We start from the raw sequence: 21,476 nt of genomic DNA, 5'->3' as shown, positions 1-21,476 counted from the left end.
ACGCGCTATCTCAGAGTAAACTATATACAAGTTTTATGTTGTACATAAAAAAAGGTTATTCAGAAAACAGTAAAAAAATTAAGGGACTCACCCTATAAAAAAATAAAGCAATGCACTGTACTAAATATATATATGAAAAAAATTGAAAATAAAACCAAGTACATTTCCTTCATTCATCATCAGAAAATATTCAGCATTGTTTTTAAATCTGCTTTGGCAATTTATAATAAAGTTAAAAACTAAGCGATCTCAACTCATCATCTTATTCCTAAAGCTCGTCCAAAAAAAATATAACATCTAATTCTGATTCATAATGTTTAGTTTTTCAACCTTTCAAGACACTTCTTTTGCCGGTTTTTAATCATTTTCGAATTATACGAAATTTCCAATTTCCAGGGTTCCACTGTACATTTATTTACTGCTTCAATACTTACCTAAACTATGTTTGTAATAAACTTCTTCTTCGATATTTTCAATGGACTCTTTCTCTTGTTCAATCACAGCTCCAAATAAACTTTCTACAGGACTAATTGGTGTTTCACATTGGCACGATGTATTAAGGTATTGTATGTTTATTTCGGAAGGCGATATTTGGAATGACGTATCTTTAGGAGAAGTAGCTTGATCACCAGATAGGTTTAGGTCTAAAGCCAAATTAATTAGGTGCTCTCTCATTTTTCTCTAAAAATTTATTTGAGTAGTTCTTTTAAAAAACGTTCTTAAGAAGGAAAGAAAAGTTCTTATTAGAACAACAAATAGTTTAATTATGTAGATAATTTTTCCTAAAAATATCTAATTTATACTTTTATATCATTAAAATTTACACTACTACTACTTGTCGGTTTATAAACGTTCTCCGCCGTTTTCCGACTTCCAATCGCCACTTAGTCCGGTTGTTCCATAGGTCTTCTTCTATGGCCCTCTCTCTCAGTTCTTTATTTATTCCTTCGCTCCAACTTTTTCTCGGTCTACCTCGTTTTCTCCTTCCTTCTGGTTGCCATTTTAATATTTCTTTTGGTATTCGTTATTCATCCATTCTTTGTATGTGTCCGAACCAGATAAGTTATTTTGTTGTTAGGTCATCTGTGATTATTCGTTTGATTCCCATTATTTCTCTAATGCGTTCGTTAATAATCCTTTCTCTTCTAGATGTTCCTGAGGCTCTTCTCCAAAAATCCATTTCCGTCGCTTTCAGCGTTGCCAGTATTCTTTCTTTCAGTGGCCATACCTCACAGCTGTATAAAGTGATACTTTTACTATAGTCTCATATATCCTCTTTTTATTTTCTTTGCTGCTGGATTGGTCTCATAAAATGCTGTTTAACATTGTGATGGCTTTTCTCTCTGACGTATTTCTCTCTCTCTTATGGCTTTGTATAATGTTCCATCTTATGAAATAGTGATACCTAGATATTTGTAGACACAGCAGTGCTTTATCGTGGTGTTATCGTCTAATATCAGATCTTTTTGTTCTACTCCAATGCACAGGTATTCGGTTTTCTTTTTATTTACTTCTAGACCCCATATATCATACTCTTCAATTAATTTTCGTGCCATATAGTTTAAATCGTCATAATCTTGAGCCATTATTACTTGATCGTCTGCAAAGTTGAGCGTATATACCGTAGTGATGGTGAGCGGTATTCCCATTGTCCTGCATTTTTGTTTCCATCTTTTTAAAGCACTTTCGAGGTATATTTTAAATTATGTGGGGGACAGACAACATCCTTGCTTTAATCCTTTTGATGTTATAAATCCTGTTGTTATTTGTGTCCCTGCTTTTATTTTTTTATTGGTATAGCACTTTGAGGGCTTTTATTAATTCTATATTAATATTCGTGCTTTCCATTGATTGTCACATCTTCTTCAGTGGAACGCTGTCGTAGTCTTTCCGTAGGTCGTCGAACAACATACATTAAAATTTACATACTGTGGAAAATAAACCGATTTTTATCCAACTATAGTCACATTAAGAATTATAGTCTCCTCTTAACATCACCAGAGTGGCTTAAGAGTATGAAGTCTTAGATCAACGATATACAATGAATAAAACAGTGGAAGTTTTATGCTTATTGCTTAATATTATTTCAATCTTGCTATTTTGTCAGATGCTTAATTTCCATGCGACTCTAGCATTCCATTGGACCTCCTTAATATCTCTTGCGTTTATCGGTTTCAAGATGCCCTCTCTCTCTCTCTCTCTCCAAGATGCCATAGGCAGTTTCTCTTGTTCTGCAATTTGGTGGTATACATTCCATTCAATAGTCCTTTTCGAAAGTCTTGCATTATTCATCTTCTGGACGTAGCTGTACCATATATGTTGTTGTACCATTTATGGGATCTCTCCCTACGGGATACCCACCTGTTATCCCGCTCTATTTCGACTATCCCTACTTTACTTCTGTTACAAAAGGTATGTTTCCTACAGAAAATTGTATTTTTACTAGAGAAAATTTTAACCCAAATGCTTATGGGTTAAATGATGAAAAGGTTGCTGGTGTGAGCACAAATTCATGAATGTTAGGGACCACAATCTGTATAAAGTTGTAGATATTTATGAATATAATAAATGAATAATAAATATCTACAACAATTTAACACGTATTGTGAGTATACGACCCTAGTCCCTAACATTCATGCTTATGGTAAAATTTTCAATGTATTTAAAGAAAAAGATTACGGAAATAATATAATCACTTTTTATAATGGAAATGTAAGTTAGAATAAATTAACTAAGTTATTATTACCTCATCTAACACATGTTTATTCATCTCGATATGTTGATTGAATACTCTATCAATATCTTCATTTAAAATGTAATTGTTTATTATTATATCTTCGGTAACTCTTAGGAGAAATTGTAGATATTCGTGTTCGCCGATTCTAGAAATTGAAAAATGTATTGAGATATTATTCCAAAATGGCGGTTTTCTGCTCAGAATTGCTCAGAAAATTGTTTGGATATAATCAATAAATATCTGGGTAAAAACCCTTAAAAAGTTACAAACTTTGTTTTGTGTTACATTGATGTTAAAAATATATGTTGTTTAAAAAATATAACAACCAAATCAAACTTTGTAACTTTTTAAGGGTTTTTACTAAGGTATTTGGTGGCTTAACTCATATATATCTGGTAATATTACACTGATTATTGAGTTTTTAGTCCGAAAACGTTCTGTGATGTAGCCCGAGAGGGTTATTTTACTACCGTTTATAGAAACTCCGTCTGCAGTTTTGTTAAATTGACCGAGTAGCTCGATAGAACTCTTGCCGGTCTCAAGCCCGGATAAAGGAGGAGGGGGTCTACAGCCAGGTTAGCATTCTACTGATAAACTTTAAAACCATACAGCTTATAGAAACAGGATTATGCCTCGGAACAGGAATGATTTCATTAAGACGACTAACGCATGCTGCGAGAACAACGAATTTAAGGAAAACGAGAAATATTTACAAAAGAGCTTGTAGAAAAAAATATAGACATATGTGTACTACAAGAGACGAAGAATGCTAGATGACTATCTGATGATTTACAGTGGTGTTACGAAAGAAACCAGAGCCAAAGAAGGAGTCGCTTTGTTAGTACACAGAAAATTTTTACACCAAGAATGTAAATATACCTCTAAAAGAATAATAAGTGTAAAAGTTAAACTGGATATCAAACCTCTGAATATGAGAGCAATCTATGCAACAGAGAACAACAGAGATACCACCACAAGGGGAAAACTTCGAACACCTTCAGACTGTTATAAACGAGACCCCAAATGATGAATATATAAGCAATTTTAACGCCCGTGTTGCCAATGATATTGTTCCAGGAATAAAACAGCGATATAATGAAAATATCAGAAATGAAAACAGAGACCTTCTGACGGACCTCTGCAGCATAAAAGAAATAAGCATTAATAATTTTTCCCTCACAAAGAACAATACAAATACACTTTTGAAAACAGTAGAGGACATAGATCTATGATATACGATATTCTGTCGAATAGAGAGTCACAGCTCTCTCAAATCTTGGATGTAAGAGCACTAACATCAGCAGAAATAGGAAGCGATCATAGATTGGTATTGTGCAAAATCCGAATGAAAACACATATATGTGGTAACAAAACACCAGAATACACCACAAAGATAAACGTCGAAAGCTTACAGGATGACTCCACAAGATACCTATTCCAAAACAGAATAACCGAAAAAAGCAGAAACACATATATCACAGAAAGTGATGGAGTCGAAGAAAGCTGGGCAAAAATTAAGTCTAATATCGTAGCCTCGGCCAAGGAAGTTCTTGGTGAAAGAAATATAAATAAAAATAAATCGTTCCCAAGGCGAAGAACTCCATTAGTCCAAGATCCCAGAGCGATCAGACATAACTTATTTTCACACAGATGAAACCTTAGAGTCTCAATAGCGTCTCGCGTGCTTTGAATACCTGCGCATTTATGAAACTTGCTGAGTGACACCTGGGCAGGTACCAGGTGAGAAAGGTAACTAAAAATAAGAGCTATTTATCTTAAATTTACATAACTGATTTTTATACATATTTTGTAGAATATTATTTTGAAAATACTGTAATAAGTGTCAGACACTTGTCATGGACCAGAACTTTTGTCAGACGCTTTAAAGCTGCACTAAAATTAAATGAACTTTACTTACTTTTACATGTCTGATTTTTAAATATGTTATTAATGGTACTATAATAAAGTTATATTTAATCAGTCAGACAAATTAGAATGACCAAACATCCCTCAAACACAAAAATTAGTTAACTAGAGGTATGAGCGCGAGAGTGCTGTGCGCATGAGCCTCAGAGTAAACAATTCAAATTCATTAAGAATACTTACTGTTTTCGATCCGATTAAATATTTTTGCATCTCTATTTTAATATGATGAACTCTAGCATTAAGATAAATATTAAAGTAAATTAATGTATTGATATTTGGGATAATTAATTAATTCGGAGCACTTTGGTTTCATAAGAAATTATATTTACTTTATTGTAAAAAAGATACTAGTTAGGATAATTAAAAAAAATAATAATTTTTGGTAAAAAATCTTCAACTGGGATTGATTGAAACAAACATTTTTCTATATTTTAATCATCATATTCATTGTCGCAATTATTACAATTTTCATCATTCAACCAATCATGATGCTGCTCATCCGAGTCATCATCTTCATCATTATCAGTTATGTTGTTGCTGGCTGGTTGTTCTGCAAAAAATAGTTCAAAGAATTAAAAAGCAGAAAATCACAAACATAATAAATTCTAAACCTGAAATCAAAGTATAATACCTGAAGTTTGAAGGAATTCACTACCGTTTGCTGGTAATTGGTCACCATCAAACCAATGAAAGTGATATTGGTTTTCTTCTAATCTCTACCCATTGTGTTCTACCCTTCGTTAATATTAGATACGCTGTAATTATTTAAAAACAATTGAAGCCGGGCAGCATTAATGTTGCACGTATCAGGAAAACTATAAATTTTGCAGATAAATTTTTGGATTATTTTGAAAATATCTTTTTGGGTGGCTTCATCGGTAAACAACTCTGATTCTCCAAACTGCATGAAAGCTCGCTGATATTCATGTTTCTTCATTAATATATTGAATGGTCTTTGTTTACCCTTTTTAAAAAAAGGCGGGATTAAAGTCACATCCAGTTAGAGCGTGAAACCCTGGCAAACTTCTACATAAAGATGGTCCCAAGTACTCGTAAACCTTTGTCAAATTAATGTATCTCTGGTTATTTCCGGTGCCTGCGTTTAACCATACATTCGAATCATCATTTTTTAAATTATGCATATATCGTTACATAATTATCGCAATGTCTCACTCACTCTGAAATGCAAGCACAGCACTCTCGCGCTCATACTTCTGGTTAACTATTTTTTGTGTTTGAGGGATATTTGGTCATTCTAATTTGTCTGACTGATTAAATATAACTTTATTATAGTTCCATCAATAACATATTTAAAAATCAGACATGTAAAAGTAGGTAAAGTTCTATTAATTTTAGTGGAGCTTTAAAGCGTCTGACAAAAGTTCTGGTCCATGACAAGTGTCTGACACTTATTACAGTATTTTCAAAATAATATTCTACAAAATATGTATAAAAATCAGTTATGTAAATTTAAGTTAAATAGCTCTTATTTTTAGTTACCTTTCTCACCTGGTACCTGCCCAGGTGTCACTTAGCAAGTTTCATAAATACGCAGGTATTCAAAGCACGCGAGACGCTACTGAGACTCTAAGGTTTCATCTGTGTGAAAATAAGTTATGTCTGATCGCTCTGGGATCTTACTCTACATGGTTTTGTACAGAAGTGAAGGAAAAATTAAAGAAAAGAAAAAAGCGCTCGTGAAATACGTGTCAAGTAAAACACAAGAGGCATACCATAATTACAAGACAAATTAGAAACGAAACACAGTAAGAAAAATAAAAAATGATCACTGGGAAAGCTTTTCGAAAGAAATGGAACATGATTTCTACGGTCTGCAAAAGGAAATATGGCGCTTCATAAGAGGTCAAAGAACGGAGGTAAAGGAACTAATAAAACCAAAACACATAGAAAAGGATACGTGGATTGACTACCTAAAATAGCTCTATGCAGAGGAAGAACAAACGACGTTAGAACCGGAAACACCAGAAATTACCACAAATGAAGAACTTATTATAAATGTACAGAAAGTTCGGAAAATACTTGAAAACCTGAAGAACAGGAAAGCAGCAGGCAAAGACGGGATACCAAACGAATGACTGAAATATTGGGGAGCAGCAATGACAGAACAATTAACAACATTAATTAATAAAATTATAAAACACAATAAAATATCGGAAGAATAGAGAACGAGCGAACTAATTCTACCATTCAAAAAAGGATATAAAAACAGCCAGAAAACTACAGAGGTACTACGCTAAAACTACGCTAAGTTTAGCAGATGAACAACAGAGTTTTCGTAGTGGAAGATCGTGTACAGATGCAATATTCGTTATAAAGCAAATTACTGAGAAATCACTACAGTATAATAGACCAGTATTTATGTGTCTGATTGACCCAAAGAAAGCGTTTGACTGAGTAAGACTCTAAGATGTAATTCATCTTCTGTCTAATAGAGAAGTTCCCGTAAATATAAAAACTATCGAAAACATGTACCAAAACAACAAAATGATAGTCAGAATAGATGGACAACTTACAGGACCTATAGAAATGGGCAGCGGACTAAGACAAGAGGATTGATTGAGAACTGTTTGGGAAAGTATGTAGTATTTATTTTCACATTTTTTCATTTAATATTATTCTTTTACTGTACTATAATGTGATCTAATTTAATGGGATATTCTAACGACTTTGCTTTAAAATATATTGATTCCTGTTATGCAGTAAAACCGCAATGTTAAACTGGCTAGCTTATTTACTCTGTTTTAAGTCCAGAGAATTTGACTTTCTCTTTTGTATTTTGTGTCGCCAATATACTCAAAACGGGTAAAGTATCATATTACTGTTACCATTGAATTAGATTGTCGCTATTCAGAAGCGCCCTACAATAGGGTTGATTTATGGGATGCACTTGTCCATGAACCACCTAACGGCAAGAGGGTTTCTGACCATCTCAAGTCTCAAGACAACACTTCATCACGAGATAGTGTACTTAAAACATCGAGTGTATCGGTTAAGTCCTCTTTGAGCCTCGGACTCTGAGATAGCGCGTCATCGTGACGTGGTTCCAACGCTAATCCACTGGCAACGAATACATCAATATACCAAAAGGTGATAATACTGATAATATATTCTTTGTACAGATAATAGTATGAGCTAAAGCCCGTTAATTCTCGCAATTTATTCACAGTTGTAGTTGCTATTTTTCGCTATTGTATTTACAGTCAAAATATTGCATTTTCTCCCCAATATTATTTCTAATATCATTTAACCAGCGACCTCTTAGTTTTATCCAAAACAAGCCCCATGTTTTTCAAATTGATCATGAATTTAACTATTAAAAGCGTTAACAAAGAAAGAGGATACAGAATGGGAAACAAAGAAATAAAAATACTCTGTTACGCAGACAACAGAATATTGATAGCCAAAGATAAAGATAGTCTGCAAAGACTGATCCACAGATTTAACATAAGAGCAAAAGAATTTAATATGACAATCTCATCTCAGAAAACTAAAACAATAGTAGTCAGCAAAGAACCAACCAGATGTAAAATAGAAATTGATGCCATCAGTATTGAACAAGTAATAGAAATAAAATACCTAGGAATTACACTGTCTAGCTATTGAAACCTGCCTTAACACTTTCACTGCTGATGTCACGCATGCGTGACTTTAAGTTATTTTGCCAGGTGCTGACGACATACTTGCGTGACATCTGACCAGTTAAATTTAACAGAGCATTTTAAATACAGCGTATGCAGCAGATAGTTCACATCTTGTTAGCGTGTTACAAGGCACAAAGTATTTAAAATATGTTTGCCGTTTTCAGAATTTCCCAATGAGAGGGCATTCACAGCATTCGACATTAGGACATGCTAGAGTAGGAGATACAAATTAGAGCAGTGTGATTGTATTGTTGCAGTGGAAGGTTGGTTGTCGACTTATTTATTTTGTTACATTCGCGTATAGACCGTTTTGTCTTATTAAAATGGCGGACTCTATACCGGGACCTTCAAAATGTAAAAAACGTAAAGTACTGGTGAAAAATCCTAATAAACTAAGTGAAAGTGAGATTTTAGCTTTGTTATATGAATCTACTGACGAGGAGGACTCATTCAGTAATCATTCTATTGACAGTAACACTGATTCTGATTTCGAGGGCGTTTCTTCTGAATCCGAGGAGTATTCAGACGATGATAGAGAGAGCAAGTTTTTATATTTTATGTGATAACAATATTATTAATTTTTTTGCCGATTCAAATCCGAGATGACGTTCCCAACGAAAACGAAACTGTGTTAGAACACTCATTTCCTGACTGGACAAATATTCCTATAAATATAAAAGATTTTATTTTTTCGAAAACAAATCAACTTTTGGTTCAAACCAGGTGGCAATGACCCAATCGATTATTTTAAAATGATATTTGATAACGACATTTTGCATTTAATCGTTAGCCAAACCAACTTGTATGCAGAAGAGATATTCCTTTCTAAACATATACGAGAAAAATCAAGAATTACAAAGTGGAAGCCAGTTTCACGAGAAGAAGTGTTAAAATTTGTTGCACTATTGATTCACACTGGAACCATCAAATTAAATAGACTCAATGATTACTGGAAATCTCATCAATTATTTAATTTAAAATGTTTTTCGGAGCATATGAGTAGGGATTGCTCCTTATGCTAGAAATCCAGCCAGTGGAGAAGTTCAAGATCGATTGTACAAAGTACGACCTAACGTTCTTCAATAATAAAATGTCTGCTGTTTATTATCCTGGAAAAAACCTTTCACTTGATGACTCAATGGTACTATGGCGTGGACGCTTGGTATTCCGACAATATATCAAGAACAAGCGTCATAAATATGGGATAAAACTCTATATTCTTAAAGAGCCAAGTGGTTTAGTTCTAAAATCTTTAGTTTGCACTGGAGCCCTGGATGATGCCGGTGGAAAAGGCCACATAACAAAAGTAGTTTTACAGCTACTTCAGGAATATTTTTGGACCAAGGACATAGTGTATACATGGACAATTTTTATAATTCCTTTGAACTAGCTAAAATATTAACAAATCGAAGTACTTACTACACTGGAACACTAAATGTGAGAAGGAAGCATAATCCCAAAGACGTTATTGAAAAAAAAAGGTGATCGAATTGCTTGTTCTTCTGATAATATTTTAGTTGCTAAATGGAAGGACAAACGTGACGTTCTTTATATCTCTAATGAATTTGGAAATGAAATGACGGAATTTGTTGATAGAAGGAATAGACCCAGAGAAAAACCTACTGCAATTTTTAATTATAATAAGCATATGGGGGGTGTCGATCGGCAATACCAACTAAACTCTTACTACCCCTGTGGAAGAAAATCATTAAGGTGGTACAAGAAGTTGGGCATACATTACATACACTTGATGCTAATGAATTCGTACTTGCTACATAAACAATTTGTTTTATGTCTGATCAGCCTTATGACTACCGACTGTCAGTTTTGGAAAAACTATTAAACGTTGGGATGAATAACAAGCTGAGTCCTACAATTAAAACAGTCCACATTATTACCAAAATTTTGGCCAAGGAAAACAGTAAGAAAGCGATGTAGAGTGTGCTCTTTCAAGAAAATCCGTAAAATGACGCTTTACAACTGCCAACATTGTACAGAAGAGCCCGGATTATGCGTCGAATGTTTTAACGATTACCATCAATAGTGCAACGTTTTGTGTTATACATATAAACAAATTACGTAGTTATGTATGTTATGAATTTGAAGTTTTTTTTATTGTTCATCTAGTGTTAAGTTTTTATTACTTTTTGTTTTTAATTGTTTTTACTTAGTTGCGTGTCAGTCAGCACATGGCAAAAAAATGTATACCTAGGTGCGCCCGACACGCATGCGTGACATTGATAAAAAACAACTAAACTCTCTATATATGGGCTTCAGTTTAGTACTAAAGCAATTATAAAGCCCAAAATATTAAAATTTTTAGAAAAAAAATGTCGCACCCGGCAACTCATCTATCATAGAAGTCAGCAGCGAAAGTGTTAATAACACTATATGGCGAAACAGACACATTAACACTGAGATGAAGTCAAGAATTTATAAAAGCCAGTGTAAGACCTATAATAACAAATGCCTCAGAAACAAGACCCGACACGGCCACAACGCAAAGGCTACTAGAAACGGCAGATATGAGAGTACTAAGAAGAATTATAGGAAATACGCTAAGAGATCGAAAGAGAAGTGAAGACGAAGAGAAGAGAAGAGAAGATGAAATGAATGGACGCAAAATAGAAGAAAAAAGAATGGAATAACCAAATATGCAGAATGAAGAAGACCCGTGTCGTCACAATAGCAAGAGATAAATCACCAATCGGCAGAAGAATTATCGGACGACCGCGCAAAAGATGGAGTGACAACCTTTCATAGAGGTATTAATCCGCCAATGAACAAGCAGAATTGCTTATAAAGAGAAAGAAGAAGAAGAACAAGAAAACCTTTTATAAAGGATTTTTAAATAAAACTTTTGTGATTGATGGTATACAGGCGACTACAGGAATTTCTTTTTCCTTGTGGATATCAAAGTTATTATAAATGTTTAAAAGCTAAAAACTTTGTTTTAATATCAACTTTAATAAAAATTTTTGAGTTTTTTAATAAACCTTATAAATAAAGCTTTAAGAATCGATTGCGATTTACAAAATACCTCTAGAGTGATTGTTTTAGCAAGTACAGTTATTTAAATAATCGCTCTTGGGGATAAACAAACTGAATAACTTATAAACTATTTGGTCGATCTATTAAAAAATTTGAACACTTTAATAAATCATTAACTACCCCAATTTTGAGTACTAGATATGCTAATTAACCAATAAGGGTTTTTTGCAATTATCTCGCTCAATTGTTATGTATTTTATTTTGGAAACTCTCAAAATAAAGAAATTTTTATGATCTACAACTTTTATTTTAACCATTTTTTTCTAGAATGTATAAGAAACGTTTTATAGTCAAATAATCATTTTTTCACTTTTTAAAATAACGCCGTAGAAAAAAATTTTTCAAAAAAAAAAAAGTAGCTGAGATAATTTTGAACAAAAATGTTTGTTAGCCCTTTTTGTGTCATTTTCTTTCACTCGAAAGTAAAAAGAAATTCGGAGTTATAAATCCAAATTAAATACGATTCGTACTACCCGACTATCAATGTCGACTTGACTATGATGAGCTACAAATACTTCTCTCTTTCAAAAAATAGTTGGTGTATAAGCTATATTCGCTCCGTGCGTGACTGACGCGACACCTACCGCCTTCATCTGACAGTTTTGGACCTACTAATTTTCAGGTTAAGCATATGACATATGTTTGACATTGTTAAATACATGCGAAATTGACAATTATTAATAATTAACTTTTTATTATATTTTTTCAGTTTATGTACAAAATAAATGTAGTATTAAAAACTGGGTTTCTCAAAATTCATTATAATATATCTCTTCAACCACAAACGGAAAAGAAAGGAAAAATCTAGTACTGGCAAGTCAAGTTTTTCACGTGAAAGAGCATATATTTAAAAACAGTAATTGTAAAAGTTATGATATAAAAGCTAAAGTCATCAGGCACTCTGCAGTTAACTTGTAGCCTTATAAAATATCACAATTAAAAGTGAAACTGGAACAAACCATGAAGTGGAGATATCCAGGAGTGGCTAGTATACCTGTTGAATACAAAGCACGTGGTGTTCGTGTGTATTAAGGTATAAAAAAAGTGCTTATTACAAGCTTAAATTTTTATTTTAAGAAGATCTTTTCGGAATTAAATCATTCCATCATCAGTTAAATAAAAAGTTGTTAAAAACATTGTATGGCCACTTAAAAAACTTTCGAAGGACATCCGTATTAAAATATAATCCTCATGGTATTTATCAAGGTAAATGCAATAGACTTAACTTATTGATTATTAAAAACTGAAAATGGGGGCATCTTAAATGACCCACTATAGCTGGTGAGGTTTTTTCGACTTACATTACCTCTGATCTGTTCTGGAGTCTTGGGCTAACTGATATGTTAGCATCTTAAATGACCCCCTCACCAGCTACAGGGGGTCATTTAAGATGCCCCCATTTTCAGTTTTTAATAATCAATAAGTTAAGTCTATTGCATTTACCTTGATAAATACCATGAGGATTATATTTTAATACGGATGTCCTTCGAAAGTTTTTTAAGTGGCCATACAATGTTTTAACAACTTTTTATTTAACTGATGATGGAATGATTTAATTCCGAAAAGATCTTAAAATAAAAATTTAAGCTTGTAATAAGCACTTTTTTTATATCTTAATACACACGAACACCTTGTGCTTTTTATAAAATATCATTTAAGGTAAATTATTTAAATTTTTCCTATTTCAATTGCATAAAAATGAAGTTATGTGATATTTACTTTTTCATATTAATAGCACGGATCCATCTTTTTCTTTTCTCTAATTTATATGTAATCTTTGGGAACCTATAAAAACTACACTTACTATTTTGCTATTATTAGCACAATTAAATACGCAATATGTATTTGCACACATTTTTGATAAAATTTATGCGTAAAAAGGTAGGTCCAATTTTGTCATATTTCGCCGCTACGCACACTGGCATCGTTTCAAAGTACCCCTACCATGGTCACGCACGGAGCGAATAGGCACTCATTTTAAAATTAATAAATTCTAAACTTGCAACAAGGACAATTATTTTTGAGTTGGTCTTTAATTGAATTAAAAACTTACGAACTAGAGCTCTTTGAATCTCCCATTCCTGATTGCTTTTCAAATAATCTTCGAGTACTTTCTGCAATGTTTCCATCCTCTTCATTGATCGTATTGGTAGAACAAGAAACTGTAGAAATACCATTCATGATCGGCTTTTTCTTTTGTCTGTAATGATTTAACTGGCGGTTATGGTCACATTTGCGTGTAGGACATATCATGAAAGGATCAGTATCTGTGTTTGTCGAACGAGATGAATAACAATGGTTCTTTTTTGGCTTCAATTTTCGTGGAATTCTATCCATCGATTGGGATCTAAATTTTCGGCTTATCTAAAATAGTTAATTATGTAATTATTACTTAGATGCTTGAATAATTTTATAGTAGAAGATGAGAGTTTCTTTTAAAGCAAAATATGTAATAAGATTAAAAGCTATAAGTGTCTTGTCAACAAATCGGTTTTCGCCGGATCTAAAACCGGTAGACATGAACCAAGAAATTTACACCTGCTTTATTGATTTCGAAAAGGCCTTTGACAAAGTACAACATGAACCACTAAGACAAATTCTAATAAAGAAAAAATATAGACAGCCGAGATATTCGAATTATATGCAACCTATATTGGAATCAAACAGCAAATGTGAAGGTTGAGGGTAGGCTAACAGAAGAAATTCAAATCCGTCGAGGAGTCCGGCAGGGATGCATCTTGTCGCCACTTTTATTTAATCTGTATAGTGAAGCTATCTGTGAACAAGCACTCGAGGAAGAAGATCTTGGTCTGATAATAAATGGTGAGACGATCAACAATATAAGGTATGCTGACGATACGGTTCTCCTAACGGGAACGCTAGTAGAACTACAACATCTCGTTCAAAGTCTCAATATATACTGTAACAGTTACGGCTTGAAAATTAATTTGAAAAAAACTAAATTTATGGTAATCACGAAATCAAAGAACATCAGAGCTAATCTTGTAATAGACAATACAACGATTGAGCGTGTGTCCTGTTATAAATATCTAGGTGCTTGGATCACAGACGATACTGATCAAACAAAAGAGATTAGATGTAGAATAGAAATCGCTAGATCAGTCTTTAATAGAATGCGCAAACTCTTTTGCAATCGTGATATCAATATAAAGTTACGAATACGAATGCTGCGGTGTTATGTCTTTTCTACCCTGTTGTATGGAGTAGAGGCTTGGACACTAAAACGGTTGACCACAAAAAACATCGAAGCTTTCGAGATGTGGTGCTATAGGCGCATTCTCAGAATATCATGGATGGACCGCGTCACTAACACGCAAGTACTCCAAACTTTAGACAAAAGATGCGAAATTCTAAATGAGATAAAAACTAGAAAGATGGAATACTTGGGGCACATTGTGAGAGGTGAAAAGTACGAACTTTTAAGAAATATCATGCAGGGCAAAATTAAGGGCAAAAGAAGTGTGGGAAGAAGAAAAATATCGTGGCTTCGTAATCTACGTGAATGGTTCGGGTATAGTTCGATTGAACTTTTTAGGCGCGCTGCTAACAAAGTCGCAGTGGCCATGATGATTTCCAATCTCCGCTAGGAGTGGCACGAGAAGAAGAAGAAGAAAACCGGTGGATTAGCCGGGACGTATCCGGTTAGACTAGCCGGGGCGTGTCCGGTTCTTAGCGTTTCAAGTAAGATATTAAGATATTGATTCTGAACCGGGACCAAGTGTGACTGTCTTAGATCAGGGAAATAAGTTTTATTCGTGACTTATCCAAGGTGTATACCTATACAAGAAAACGTTTTCTGATTTTATTCTGATGCAAGTGAGAATTATATATACAATAAATGATACATACTGTTGCGTCTGAGCCCCATTCAAGAGGATTTCTTCTAGCCCGAGGTCGAGGTAATAATAATGCTGTATCACTGATATTGTCTGGAGAATAGGTACAAACATGGCCTTTGGGAACATCATAGTAAGGAATATGCACAAAGTTTGAAAAATGTCTGAAAATTAGCTTTAATTAGTATTAAAATTATAGACACAACATACACTGTGTGTCAGACAAATGGAATAAATTAGCTAATAAATAATTGAGGGCGTACTTTAAAAAACGGGCGAACACGTCGATTAGTATTTATAGTTGCGCATTTTTTTCCATAAAAACTTTTTATACGGGGTGTATCAGATAACGGTGGCCAATACTAACTTGCTTATTTTAAATAGAACACCCTATATATTAATTAATTCTTAGATTCCTCAGATCATTTTAGACATTTTTTGAATACAATGTCCTATACCTATATCTGACTGTTTAGGAATTATTAAGTAAAATGCAAAGATTCACATTTAGAAAAGAAAACTACCTATTTGCCGAAAGTCGCTACAACGTATTCCAAAACTTCTAAATAATAACAATTCTAAACAATAACGTCAATATAGGAGAAGTTCAAAATGCTCCCCACAAACGTCTTGGCAACACCCTAAGCTTGAATAGAAATTTCTTCTAACGTTACTTAACATCTCAGATGTGATCGATGTAATCGCAAGCGTTATTCGTCTTCGTAAGTTAGCTAAGTCAGTGGGTTTAGTTTTGTATACAATACTTTTCACATATCCCCATAAGAAAAAGTCTAATGGCGTCAAATCGGGGGATCGTAGTGGCCATTCCATCGATCCTCGCCTCCCTAACCACCGATTTGGATATATTTGGTTGAGATACTGCCGGACATAGATTTGGTAGTGGGGTGGTGCTCCATCTTGTTGAAACCATATCATATTCGCTGAAACTTGTGGTTTTCCTGGATCAGGATAAAAGTTGGCCAACGTTGGCACTACATTATTTTGGAGCAATGCTAAATAATTGTCGCCATTCAAATTGCCATCTATGAAAAAGGGACCTATGATCTGATCTTCAATAATTCCTGCCCACACGTTAACCTTCTCAGGGTATTGAGTATTGCCTTTTCTCATCCAGTGAGGATTTTCTCTGGACCAATAGCGGCAATTTTGCCGATTAGCATGATCGTGAAGAGTAAAGGTGCACTCATCAGAAAGCAAAACATGTTCTAATTGGATCACATTGCTGTCTAACATTGCCATCATTTCTTCACAAGAATAAGTTCTCCTGTCAAAATCATCTTCCATGAGCTCCTGAGTGTGTATAATTTTATAGGGGTGCATTTTGTTTTCTTGTAATATTCGAATAACCGATGAATAGCTAATATCGAGTACTGGGGCTGCTTTCGAATAGATGTATGTGGATGTTCCTCAAACTCAAGCATAACAGCCAATTTGGTATCCTCACTTATTGCATTGGCAGCTTCTTTTTTCACCTTCCTAACATGGCCCAGCTCGTGGAATTGCTTCTCTATTTTACTAATTGTCCCTTGAGATATGTGCGGCAAATCAGGAAATGCTTCGTGAAATAAACGAGCTACTTCCATTTGCGTCCATGTCTTATCTCCATAGTCAATCATCTGTATAATTGTAATTTGTTTCTGGCTTGCGGTTAATAAAATTCAAAACACTATAGCACTGATCAGTGCCGGATTTAGTTCATGGACCGCCGGGGGCTAAGTCATACTATACCGCCACTCTCCAGTAGGTATAGATGCGTCTTAAGGTTAACAATTCATTAAAACTATTTTAATATTATTACGTAATTTATTACAAATATACAAAAAAGCCACAAAGACACAAACTCACAACTTATAAAGTAAATTAACATAATTATTTACAAACAAATTTTCCTGGACTTCCTACTTGCAAACAGGTCAATGATTTTATTAAAATCTAATTTTGTAAGCAGATCATTATTAATATTTAAAACAGCGAACGAATTTAATGTTTCTTCCGTCATCGAATTTCTCAAATAATTTTTGACCCGTTTTAAAGTGGAAAATGATCTTTTCACCAGTTGCGTTAGTAACCATCAACGATAAGAAGATTCTTAGTGCTATTTCTACGTTTGGGGAGGTTGCAATTATATTATTTTTATGCAAAAGCTCAATCACAAAAGTAGCAACTGTGATTTGTTGGATTTTTATACTCAACTTGGCCTAGTAGTGACATTATAAAATGTTTTAATTGAATACACTCACTTGGTAGAGATGTATCCAAGTCATTCGAATAAATATTCACTAATACCGACGCTTTGTCTGAAATCACGTTATTCTCTGAAAGAGGTAGAGAAAATAAAAATGAGAAAGTGATGGCAAGATCCTCATAAGCTTTTCCTCTAGATTTCAGATTATTTGCCAAATAATCAATTGTTTTATACAGCACTTGGGCTCTAATTCTTTAAAACCTTATAAAATAGTAATTTAGTGCAGTACCTGTTTTGTTTCCCTATTTTTCTTTTTGAATATTCAAAGTCTAAAGAATTAAGATCCTGTGTTTTGAATTCTTTCAGCACTTCATCTACACAATTTCTTGGCCAGAATTTTGGGTCTTGTAAATCAACTCGATTAACACCCACTTTCGACTAGAATTTGACGTTCAGGAGAACTCTTTTCAGGATGTAACTCGATATCACAAAGTGGGTCTGAATTTGCTGTGGATGAATCATCTCGACGTGATGAAGATCCTGCTGCAAATTTTATTTTATTAAAAAAGTAACTAAAACAGTCAAATAAACCTACCTTCTAAAACATCTGAAACTGTTGCAATTGGATCGTCTTGAAAAGAAGTGCTCGTTGGTATACTATCTTGCCTGGATTTGGTAAAAAAAAGCTGAATCTTGGGGGTTTTTTTTAATACTGCATTTAATTTTTGTTGCTTTTCTAACTTTTGTCGCTTCCAAAATGCACCTCCTTCCTTTCCGCTCATTTTTTAGAACGTCACGACTTCACTAATCATTAATAAAAATAAGTAAAATTTGAGACTAGTCTCGAAAACTGCGCTAACACGACTAACGATTGACGACATACCGTGTTGGAGCCGGACACGCTGTCGCCAGGCGCAGTGGATTTCCCGGTAACATGAAACGTGTTTTTGTGCGACCTGCTACTGCAGGCACGGATCTTGTCGGTGACGAGACGAAGTTTTATTAATATTGTTCTGAGCTATTTATTTGTGGCATCTTACGTAATTTATTATTATTACCATGATATGTCAAAAAATCAACCCCATAAATTTGAAATATCCACATACAGAATTAAAACGTGATGGGAGCGACGTACCGCCTCTCAAAATTTACCGCCGGGGGCTAAGAGTCCCATAGCCCCCCCCCTTAATCCGGCACTGGCACTGATAACTACTTGCATGATTCAACTACTATGAACTACTATGAACTACTTGATTCAAAACACTATAGCACTGATAACTACTTCTGTCACGGAACAATAAAACATTGGCATTTTTAAACCAAAGTAAACAATTTTTTGTTTTTTTAACATATCAATAAAAAGGAATGCTTAAATAGTTTTTTACTTACTTTATCATTACCAAGACCTAAATGGGGACAGTAGTAGCGACTTTCGGCAAATAAATAATTTCCAAAGATAGGTAGATATAGGACATTATACTCAAAAAATGTCTAAAAATGATCTGAGGAATCTAAAAATTAATTAATATACGGGGTGTTCTATTTGAAATAAGCAAGTTAGTATTGGCCACCGTTATCTGATACATCCCGTATAAAAAGTTTTTATGGAATAAAATGCGTAACTATAAAATACTAATCGACGTGTTCGACCGTTTTTTCGAATACTCCCTCATTTATTTATTAGCTAATTTACTCCATTTAGCTGACACACAGTGTATAATAAAATTTTAGTGTGGTAGGTATTTATATTTTACATTTAACTGCATTATACTATTTCGGACACTCTGAGATAGCGCGTAGAAATTACTGTTATTATTTTGTCTAACAATAGAGTTCTTACTATTTTATACCGGGGTGTCCAAAAACTCTCCAGACAACGAAGACCGGAATTTCTTCAGATAATTTTAGGACTATTTAACCCAATTCACCTAGTCCGAAAATCCTTCATATGAGAGCTACAGCTCCTTGAAGATAGCGCCTTGTAATTAGTTTTTTGTAATACAGATAATCCAGAACGCTCTTAGTTAAAAAACGAAAATTGGTACGATTATTTCTCATCTAGAGCTAAAATGATTCCATTAATTGCGAATTTCTAATACCGGTCATAGGTGTCCGTTTTGGGTAGGTCAACGGTTGTTGATAGTAGATTATTAAATTTTCAGGTATTCTGGTACTAAAAGGTACTCTTACCTTAAGTCGGTAAGATACACGTTTTCTAGAAAAAAATTTTTCGTTTTTTCGTCATGAAAGTTAAATTAATAGTGTACCTTAATCATTTTATAAATTATCTCTTGTTTCGATGAAAGCGGCACACAATTCGTAAAAAAAGTTTGAGGAAAGAAACAAAAAATCAAATTGAAACAAAATTTTATTTAAAAGGTTTAAAAACAAACTATTTATTACGATAGAATGTAACTAACACAAAGAACAAGTATCAAAAAGTAGATAGTTACAAAAGATTCTCAATATTGATGACCATTAGTCTCTATGCATACATTTGCCCTTTTGCTTAGAGAAAACCGAATTCTTGCAAACATTCCAAAGTATTTCTAAATTCTTTGCAAGGCATCTTATATCCTTAGCTAGAGTTGTGCACGATTTTTGTATCGGAATGGAATAGACAAATGCCTTTATGTATCCCCAAACACAATAATCGCAAGATTAAAATCCGTCGACCTTGTTGGCCAAGCAATTGGACCGCCTCTTTCATCCAGTGGTCTTCGTAGTTTATTATCATGAAAGTCTCGTACATTCCTGCTAAAGTAGGCCGGACAGCCGTCATGTAAAAAACCATAAGTTTTTGCCGAATATTTAAAGGCACATCATCTAACGAATCAGGTAAAACATTTTACAGGAAATGTAAGTAATCAGCACCATTAAAACGAGTAGGCAAATCCACAGCCCCAAGGAGATAATCTCTATCCAGACGTTTATGCTAAACCATATGCTGATGCTTAAATTCTTGAACAACGTGAGGATTATCACCAACGTACAGTCTGTCCCAAACCCTTCTTTCAGTGCGTCACTAATTTTGACGTCATATAGGATTTTAAGAATGTCGAGAATTATTGCATGACATTTTAGTTAAATTTGACAGTTGCAGGATCGTAATCTCTCTTTTTCTAATTGAAAATAATTTAATAATTTTAATATTAGTCTTTGTTCTTTCTGGATATATTGTTACGTAAAAATATGAGTCATATTTAAAAAACCTGTAAACATGTTTTTATTCACATGTTTCATGTTTTAGATTTTACGAGAGGCTTCTATCTACCTGAACCGGTCGAGACGATGACCCGGATTTACCTGTCTGGACGAGCCGATACCAGTTTACCGCTAGTCGAGAGGGCTGCTCGATGATTCTAGCTTAACGGTACTGGCATATAAAACAGGAGCTTTCATGGAAGGGAACAGTTAGTTAGTTTTGAAGATTCGCGGTCGCGATTTTATTGTTACGTTCGCTTTAAATAAATTATGTATTTTTAGGATAAATAAATTAATATAAGTTATCGTGCTTTTTAATAAATTAAAATAAGAACCTTTTAATAAAGACATTATAAATTGAATAAAGACAACAGTTAAATAAATATCATTTCAATATCTCGTTAAATTTAAAATATTTTTATGACAATAATTACAAAATTAAATTTTCACTGTAAAATGGTCTGATAATACTAACCTGGAATGACAATTATCATTTTATCAGTTGACATTGTGAAAGTACTGTCACGATCGAGACAATCTGCGTCAAATTATATTTATGCGCATCATTGATTGGATATCTATTTAGCGTATTCTAAACTCCAACCAATTATACATCCGTGAGTAGAATTAGCTTTACGATAAATAATTTTCCAAGCTCTATGTATAATATTTCACAGACTCACGTTTTTTTCTGTCACTTCTAGCTTAATGTGTTAGAGAGAATTCGATCAACTATGACGCACTGAAAGAAGGATTTGGACGAACTATACGAATAATATTGTGCATTATATACATTAAAATTCCATTTTTTGTGAATATAGCTTTTTCGCAAA

The 21,476-nt window shown here is 33.7% G+C and overlaps 1 protein-coding gene across 1 annotated transcript; it reads right to left on the bottom strand.

Annotated features, from left to right (window-relative positions):
• Positions 1-434: 434 nt before the first annotated feature.
• Positions 435-13,734, bottom strand: LOC140431531 (uncharacterized; the record flags this gene model as incomplete). The annotated part of the gene is made up of 3 exons (XM_072519435.1): positions 13,430-13,734; positions 2,747-2,882; positions 435-681 (listed from the first exon to the last, which is right to left on the bottom strand). Coding segments are annotated over exons 1-3 (667 nt in total), but the record flags the coding sequence as incomplete, so codon positions are not given.
• Between the last annotated feature and the right edge of the window lie 7,742 nt (positions 13,735-21,476).

The sequence above is a fragment of the Diabrotica undecimpunctata genome, unplaced genomic scaffold (genome assembly GCF_040954645.1).
Source record: "Diabrotica undecimpunctata isolate CICGRU unplaced genomic scaffold, icDiaUnde3 ctg00001306.1, whole genome shotgun sequence".
NCBI classification, from domain to species: Eukaryota; Metazoa; Arthropoda; class Insecta; order Coleoptera; family Chrysomelidae; genus Diabrotica; species Diabrotica undecimpunctata.
The sequence above is the reverse complement of the archived record's forward strand: the minus strand, read 5'-3'. Positions and strand labels throughout refer to the sequence as shown.